At 48.8% G+C, this 9,236-nt stretch overlaps 1 protein-coding gene across 1 annotated transcript; it reads right to left on the bottom strand.

Moving 5' to 3' along the window:
* Positions 1–2,592: 2,592 nt before the first annotated feature.
* Positions 2,593–8,247, bottom strand: GAPDH (glyceraldehyde-3-phosphate dehydrogenase). Its single transcript, XM_077258221.1, has 12 exons — positions 8,055–8,247; positions 7,922–7,968; positions 5,259–5,358; positions 4,907–5,013; positions 4,450–4,540; positions 4,258–4,373; positions 3,724–3,805; positions 3,491–3,642; positions 3,274–3,352; positions 3,111–3,194; positions 2,934–3,031; positions 2,593–2,804 (listed from the first exon to the last, which is right to left on the bottom strand). The coding sequence occupies exons 2-12, from the start codon at positions 7,942–7,944 to the stop codon at positions 2,735–2,737; spliced, it is 1,002 nt and encodes a 333-aa protein (XP_077114336.1). The 5' UTR covers positions 7,945–7,968; positions 8,055–8,247; the 3' UTR covers positions 2,593–2,734.
* Positions 8,248–9,236: the final 989 nt, after the last annotated feature.

Raw genomic sequence — 9,236 nt, 5'->3', positions numbered from 1 at the left:
ACACCTCATAAAAGGAAATGGCGCCTCGTCACGTCCTTCATGCACGGAGAAAACCCAGCCTTGTGCAAACCACAAGGGGTTTCATGTTGCCACCCCCTCCCTCACTGCTGCAAACAGGAAGAGGCAAGATCTGGTCTGACAGGAATGATTGTGTCACCAGGAGCTACGTGCAGCCACACAGCAGGACAACTGCTGCCAGGCCATAGTCTCATACTTGTGCCTGAGCTGTTCTAACAGGGGAGACCAGGTGCCCACTCATCATCCACACTCCCGTTTATACCTTCATAGAATGGTAGAGTTGGAAGGGACCTCCTGTGTCATCTGGTCCAACCACCTGCTCAGTGCAGGAGTCACTAATCCATCCCTGATGTCTGTCCAGCCTCTGTTTGAAGACTTCCATTGAAGGGCAACTCACTACCTCTCATGGCAGCCTGTTCCACTCATTGATCACCCTGTCAAAAAGTTTTTTCTAATATCTAATCGGTGTCTCCTCGTTCAGTTTCATCCCATTGCTTCTAGTCTTTCCTTGTACAAATGAGAATAAAGATATTCTGCAATGTGACAGCCCTTGAGATATTTGTACACAGCTATTAAGATCCAAGGCCGGAATACAGCATCTAACAACCAGGGGCGAAAAATAACAATTAATGCAAATGAGAATAAAGATGATCCTTCTATAGTGTGACAGCCCTTGAGATATTTGTAGACAGCTATTAAGATCTGAGGCCAGAATACAGCATCTAACAACCAGGGGCGAAACAATTAATGCAAAGAAACTGCACACAATATACCCAACACTTATGTACCAGTGGAGGCTTTGCCCCAAGTCCAACAACTATAGTTGTACCACTAAGCCTGGTGTATTGGGAAGTGCCATTTATGATGCTCATTATAGACTACATCTTTAAAGGGCTTATTTTGACCCCTTTGCGGTGCCTTTTTCTACACTCACTTCCTCACACACCACCACAGGATAATGACAGAAGACATCTACCCTATGACAATACCCGGCAGCTCCCTATAGTGGAAGTTTCTTGGATCTGGTGGGCAAGACTTTGACACAGGGTGTACATGTATGTTAACAACTAGGACAGTGCTCAGATTAGGAGGTTCTTGCACCCGCTGCTGATCTAAAAGGACCCATGGAGCAAAAAGTAAAGTCCCCTGCCATACCGCCACAGGTCAAGTAAAGACTTGCATCTGATTCAAATGTTGTAACATGGTCCTCCAGAGAGAAGTTACTCAACTAGGCAGCACGTGGCTCACACTGCAGACTTGGAGTCCTAGGTTCAAATCCAGCAGCTGCAAGGAGTTGTATGTTCTCCCTGTGTTTGCGTGGGTTTACTCTGGTTCTCTCCCCCCCCCCCCAAGACATTCTGATAGAGATGTAGATGTCTAAAGCGCTGTGGAATTAATGGCGCTATATTAGCGAGTATAAAAGACTAGCAACATAGGACGGAATGCTGTGATATTTGGCAATAAGCCAGCTTCTAGGATTTATCCTTAGAACCTAGACTATAGCTGTCAGCGTGTCCTTGGTCACTGGTCAAGGACTAATACAGGACCAGCACTGTGCGGCCAGCAGCCAACACCTGTACATGCCGCAGGAGATTAAGAGAAGAGAATCCCTTTAAACCGGCTCAGACAACTCACAGCCTCTGGCAGAATAAGCATGTAGAGCCTCCTACAAGGTTAGAGTCATGTCTCAGCTAGACTAGAGCACCATTGTCCTTTGTAACTTTTCACCTAAGGGGTTACTGCAGGGAGATCAGACTTGCATTTCCCCAGTTTTACTACTGATCACAAGGGTCCCAGATACCCCTTTTCAAATGATCATTGTTCATATCAGACCCCTTAAGATTGCTTCCCACACAACTGGGCTTGGTTGCTAGTGTAAGACTAGATACTTAATATGAAGAATGCAAACAGGGGGTTTATCTTAATGACAGATTCCCTTTATGAGCATGTGCAAGACCATGGTCAAATGTTGTGGTTTATAGTATCAAAACAATTTTTTTCTAGTCTAATGCAATGCACATGCTTACACTCCCCAGACATGGAGAACTGCAGAATGTCAATGCAGCCATGTGTTTTACTGACCACATGTCCTGCAGACAAAGGAAGCTTTGCATTTTCTGCAGGCAAGACAGTAGTGTGAATATTGCTTGTAAGTTGATGTTGGAACATTTGTGGTACAACAAAATTTTAACATGGGCCCTGCACCTCTCGGCCTACTTCCAGGTCACTCTGGTTTCTCTCATGTTTGATATTGTAGGCACCACAGTTCCCAGTATCATCCCATAGGGGCCAGCACACACCACAAGTCCCTGAAGTTATGAGAATTGTGTTATTGAACTGTGCATGCATTGCCCCTGGCAATGGTTGAGCCTGTGCAAAATCTGGGCTACATTAGGCAGGTCATGCCATTAGGGGGTATAATATCCTGAGGACAGTTTTCCAAGCTGATCAGTCTGGTCTGAAGGCTTCATTTCAGCCTTGAGAACCTCTTATCTGGGCACTGCCAGGGGACCAGTGTTTCTCTTGACCTCTAACTGCAGACATTGACTTTATATATAGTTCTATACACAGGGGTTCAGTGTTTCACAATTTATTAACACAGAAACTGACAGACAGACTAGTAGGGGTGACTCTGGGCCCCTTCAGTGACAGGACACATCACTGGGTGAGATGCCGGGCCCTGCAGTGACAGGAGAGGTGGGATGACTTGATGACTTTACTCCTTGGTGGCAATGTAATTTATGAGGTCCACGACACGGTGGCTGTAGCCGAATTCATTGTCATACCTGCAAGACAAGATCCATGTAAGACTCGGCCAAGACCCTGGAATGGAGTCACTACAGCGCCTGTCAGTATGGACACAGTCAGTGCATGTGACCCAAACCCAGGAGTTCCTAACAATTCTTTATACTCACCAAGCGATCAATTTAACGAAGTGATCGTTAAGTGAGATACCAGCGCCAGCATCAAAGATGGAGGAGTGTGTGTCACCATTGAAGTCAGTTGAGACAACCTGAGGGGGTTATAAGTGAATACATGAGCAAAATAAATATTATATAAGGGTTACAAGCCCAGGAAGGCACAACACCCACCTCATCCTCTGTGTATCCCAGGATTCCCTTCAGTGGTCCTTCAGATGCTTTCTTCACTGCAGCCTTAATGTCTTCATATTTGGCCTAACAATATAGAAAGGTCAAATTAACCCTTCAGTTGCAGGACAACTTTAGGATAGAGGTTGGTTCTTCCCATACTTACTGGTTTGTCCAGGCGGGCAGTCAAGTCTACAACTGACACATTGGGAGTGGGAACCCTGAGGGCCATGCCAGTTAACTTTCTGGGGGGAAAAAAAAAAAAAAAAAAAAAAAAAAAGATTTGAGTATTGTACCAAGCAAGTTTCTGCTAGGAGCCCCATATACAGCTATGGGCATGGGATGTGGCACCAACATGGCTGCCCAGGACAGCAGAGCCTTACCCGTTCAGGGTAGGGATGACTTTGCCTACAGCCTTAGCGGCACCAGTTGATGCTGGGATGATGTTCTGTCCTGCGCCTCTGCCGTCACGCCACGTCTTTCCACATGGTCCGTCTACAGTCTTCTGGGTGGCGGTGTAAGCATGGACTGTGGTCTGAAAGGAAAGAGCATGAAGATCAGCAAAGGGTGAGCGAGTCAATGGTTTGGAGAGGGTGAGGGGGGGGTAGTAACTCACCATCAGGGCCTCCACAATGCCAAAGTTGTCATTGATGACCTTTGCAAGAGGAGCAAGGCAGTTTGTGGTGCAGGAGGCATTGCTGTGGATGGAAGAGCAGATGTAGTTTTATACCCCAGTAATGGAAGAAATCCTCCTTCCCATGCTACAGAAATATGTCTGCTGTAGGAAATTACTCTCCAAATGGGCTCAGACATTACCACCAGTGATTGGATAGCATCCTGAACTGGGATTCAGGTGGACTTTTTTGGTGTCAACATCTTGAAATGGAAAAGCCTTTCATTTTGCTTTGTTTTATAGTGTTTTGGCATATGTATATGCTATAAGCAGCTATAGGACCAAGATCTGAGAACTCAGACTTGCATATGATGCAATTTCCAGCAGTGATATCTCCAAACCCCATTCCCACCAGCATCAGGAACTCTTGACACCCTTAAAGCACAAGTGTAACCGAGCCCTGGACCCTGCGCTCCACCAGTACACCCTCCTCTACCACCACATGCATCTTTAGACTGGCACCAGGGCCATTGTTACCTGATAACCTTGTGGGATTTATCATAGGTTTCATGGTTGACACCAACGACAAACATGGGAGCATCTGCTGATGGTGCAGAGATGATGACGCGCTTGGCACCTCCTTTCAAGTGAGCCTGGAAAGATGGCGGTGAGTTATTGGAGGCACAGGCCACAGGCATCAGATCAGTAATGGCTGCGGTGGACACTTACAGAAGCCTTGTCAGTGGTAGTAAAGACACCGGTGGACTCCACCACGTAGTCGGCGCCGGCATCTGCCCATTTGATGTTAGCTGGGTCACGTCTACAAGACAGCAGAAGGTAACAGTTATCGGAGATCACACCGGCTGGGACTCCAGTATGACAGCAGCGTCTCTAGCAAGAGCAATTAATGATTTTTGGCCAGAGCCTTCTCTGTGGCTGCAGTCCAAGTGTTCCTGTGCAATCGGATCCCAATGGTCTAGATGGACATAATGGATCCCCACAGATTTAATTGCCGCAGACTTTTACATATTTGATAGCCTGAAGAAAATGTCTTAGTTATTAATGGGTGGTCTGCCGGCCATGTGCACTATGGGGAGGGATCAGTGCAGCTAATAAAGCTTTAGGAATGGAAGATGCCCCCAGTGGCATTAGTGGGGTCTCTAGCTTGGCATTGATGTATACTCACTCCTGAGAGACGGTGATGGGATGGCCGTTGACCACCAGCTTTCCATTTTCAGCAGCGACTTTTCCTTTGAAGCGTCCGTGAGTGGAATCATAGTTGAACATGTAAACCTGAGGAAGACAAGGTTGGTGTTAGAAATCCTACTATATGCAAAGACTGCCACTATACCCCAGCCCATAAATTGCATTTTTCTGCACTGGGAAACTAGCAAGGCATGCTGAAACTTCTAGTGCAGTTATGAAATGTGTCTTGCTCTAACACCAACTACAAGCAGAATAGTTACAAGAGCTGAATGCCAGAAAAACCCCCACACAGACATCCAGTTCCCCCCCATCCCGAGGCTGTGCCCACCTACCATGTAGCTCAGATCAATGAAGGGATCATTGATTGCAACAACTTCTACTTTTCCAGACTCTATTGCAGCTCGGGTCACCAGACGCCCGATGCGACCAAATCTACCGAGAGAAAAAAAAAAAAAAAAAATGAATTGGTCACGATATGGCGTTAACCAAGGGCAGAAGACTCAGCACTCCAGAATAAAGGACATATCTACCACTAGTCAATGTGCAAGCTAAAGAGGGGGCCATTGAGGAAGGGGGGGGCAGTTGTCTTAACCTTGGACTCGCGCTGCATGCAAGCACTTAAGGCCCCGTCTCACATAGCGAGATCGCTAGCGAGATCGCTGCTGAGTCACAAGTTTTGTGACGCAACAGCGACCTCCATAGCGATCTCGCTATGTGTGACACGTACCAGCGATCAGGCCCCTGCTGCGAGATCGCTGGTCGTGTCGGAATGGCCTGGACCTTTTTTTGGTCGTTGAGGTCCCGCTGACATCGCTGAATCGGTGTGTGTGACACCGATCCAGCGATGTCTTCACTGGTAACCAGGGAAAACATCGGGTTACTAAGCGCAGGGCCGCACTTAGTAACCCGATGTTTACCCTGGTTACCAGCGTAAATGTAAAAAAAACCAAACAGTACATACTCGCCTTTCGGTGTCCAGGTCCCTTGCCGTCTGCTTCCTGCTCTGAGTGCCGCCGTACAGTGAGAAGTGAGAGCACAGCAGTGACGTCACCGCTGCGCTCTCGCTGTACGGCCGGATCTCAGTCAGAGCAGGAAGCAGACGGCAAGGGACCTGGACACCGAAAGGCGAGTATGTACTGTTTGTTTTTTTTGGTAACCAGGGTAAACATCGGGTTACTAAGCGCGGCCCTGCGCTTAGTAACCCGATGTTTACCCTGGATACCCGGGTGCTGCAGGGGGACTTCGGCATCGTTGAAGACAGTTTCAACGATGCCGAAGTCGTTCCCCTGATCGTTGGTCGCTGGAGAGCGCTGTCTGTGTGACAGCTCCCCAGCGACCACACAGCGACTTACCAACGATCACGGCCAGGTCATATCGCTGGTCGTGATCGTTGGTAAATCGCTTAGTGAGACGGGGCCTTTAAGCTCACTAGGAGCAATATTGCAGATCTGCAGCAGGATTTACAGAACCAACATGCACAGATCGTTTTGCAACATGTACAGCAGATTTTACTTGCGCAAATCCCCCAGGCCAAACCTGAAGCCTCCCTGGGTGCATTCAGCAGAAAACATAACCCCTCCCTATAGATCCAGCTGAGCTAGGGGGGCTTAGCGTGCCCAATTATAGACTCGAGGGTCATCTTTCCCCTTTATTCACGTCGCTCTGCCACAATGATACAACGCCATGCAGTTCTAGTACTGGCACATTCAGACCAGCGCCACATCTGTCCGCAGGATGAGTCTGGTATTGCAGCTCAGCTCTATAAAGTGAATAGGACACACTTGCAGTACCAAGAACTGCCTGTAGGGCCATTTTTGGAAGAAAGCAGACGTTTTCTTATCTTGTCGAGTCCTTTTAAGGCCATGGGAGTACACTTAGTAGGACCGAGCATTGGGGGGCAGAGCCCCTTCTACAAGTTTCTCTGGCAACCCAACTCCGGGGCAATGCCCTGTAGGGTTGTTCTGTGCGGCCTGTAACAATGAACCCCGGCTGCAGAACGCCTCCTCCCCCGCTGGAGCAAAGTTCATGGCTGAGTGTGCAAAGTGTGAACAAACAGGAAGACCGGACAGAGAGTCCGGCTGCAAGAATGCAGGATTGTAAGGATCCAGTGTCACAGAATGACTGACAGGTCACCAGAGGAGACAACAAGCCCTGCAGCCAAACTACACACCCCGGTAACCAGGAGACCGACCCCCTCCGCTGGGCAGCTGGTGCTCCTCTATTAATAGGAGACCTACTTTGCAGTGGGGAGGATGGAGGGGGCTGGCTGCTCCACATTACTAGCAGATTTTTGCCATTGGATTCTTTTATTACAGACCCCCGCCCCCATCACAGCAGCTACATGCACCAGCAGGACGTGAGTCAGCTAGGCTCTTGTGCAAGCACCAGTCACTGACTGCAGGAGGGGAGAGAACAGATCCATGCCCCAGCCCCCTAGACACACCCTGTACATGGATCAGGTATGAGGTGGAGCACAGGGACCACCAATCCCACCCAACTTCTGGAGACAGAGGTCCTGCATGAGACAGTGACCTTGGGATGCCCTTGAGGCTCCTCAGCCAGGGGTGGAAGGTGGAGGATTATGCTGCATCTCTGCAGAGCACGAGGGAGGCGCACAGGGGAACTGCAGGGAGAGAGGGTGGGTGTGACCAGAGCTGCAACAGCAGGGGTTAACAGCAGCCATCTTGCACATGCAATGGACCAGAAGCAGCACTGTCTCCTCATCTGCATATCTGCCCCCTACATCCTCAGCATTAACCCCTGGAGGGGCAGGTCACACCCACCCCACACACTCATCACCGTGGTGACCAGGACCTCAGGGCAGGGAGATCATTCATTGGGTAGTAATGCCATTAACCCCTTGCTCTCCATGCAACATAGGAGAACAGCCCCCATCCCCCTCCACCATTAATTATTGGCCAGGCCAACCTGCCCCCACTACAGAAGCATGCAGAGCACATAATGCACCCACAGGGTTAACACCAGGGAAGCTCACCCGTTGATGCCGATCTTCACCATGATTGCTGCCTGTAGTTTCTGCTCCTACAAACAGAGCAGATTAAACAATAACACACCAGAGCCGGTAACAGAGGACCACCCGCAATCCTGCAAACTGCGCCCGCACCCACCTCTCACAAGTCCTGCTGCAGAGTGACTAACGGCGAGCCCAGCCCCCTTATATACCAGCCTGATGAGTGACAGCGCAGGCTCCGCCCACCAACAGCTCCGCACCAATCACCGCCCGCAGAGTCACAGCGTCACCGGCACCTTCTGTCATTTCTAGACCAGGCTACGTGCTACCGTAATAGTTGTAGTAGACGCGCCCCGTATTCCTCTGGATCCCCTCATTTATAATTACCGTAATGTGCTTCCCCTGTGATCTGACCACATTGTGATTCGGTGGGCACTGCGCTCACTCCCATCTCGTGTAGTCTCTACATCAGACCTTCCTCCATGCTGCTCCCTCCCCTCCCCCACAGCACATTGCAGCAGAATCTCTTTCACCCTATTGCACCATTCAGCCCTCCAAACCTCATCATCTGAGTCATAATCCTGGATGCACATAACTATATATCGGTACCGTGAAATATTAGCGTCCCCTGCACTATATATCTAGTGCACGATCACATCAGGGGCTGAATTTTACCCATGGAACTGATGGGGGATGTAGTACTATGATGAGAGAGCGCCTGCTGGGCATTGTAGTTCGCTCACATGGCCAAGGATAGCCTATGACCCTGGCTGCACAGTGATGAGGAGGAGGCTGATCTTTAGATATAAGAATATAGTGTCGCATTATGACTTTTCACTCAGTCACAAGTGTTTCCCGTTTTTTTGTCGCTGGTCTCACTCGCCATAGACTTCAATGCAAATTGCTTTTTTTTTTATATAGCAAAATTGCACATCTAAAATAGTTGCACGCTTGCAAATTGCAGAAAGGTTGCACAATTTTTTATTTTTTTGCGACTTTTCACTAAATTCCAGACATGCGTCACATGTCGATGTAAAGCTAAGTTCACACTAGGCGTTTTTGCAGCATTTTTTAAAATGCTTTTTTATGCAAATTTTCAGTTGCGTTTTTCAGTACCAGCTAAGGCTACTTTCACACTAGCGTTGTGCACTGCACGTCGCTATGCGTCGTTTTGTAGAAAAAACGCATCCTGCAAAACTGCTTGCAGGATGCGTTTTTTCTCCATAGACTAGCATTAGCGACGCAGTGCCACACGTCACAACCGTCGTGCGACTGTTGCGTCGGTCCGTCGCCACCAAAAAACGTTGCATGTAACGTTTTTTGGTGCGTCAATACCGTC

The sequence above is a fragment of the Ranitomeya variabilis genome, chromosome 4 (assembly GCF_051348905.1).
Source record: "Ranitomeya variabilis isolate aRanVar5 chromosome 4, aRanVar5.hap1, whole genome shotgun sequence".
NCBI lineage: Eukaryota > Metazoa > Chordata > Amphibia > Anura > Dendrobatidae > Ranitomeya > Ranitomeya variabilis.
Note: the sequence above shows the minus strand (reverse complement) of the source record. Positions and strands in the feature narration are given on the sequence as shown.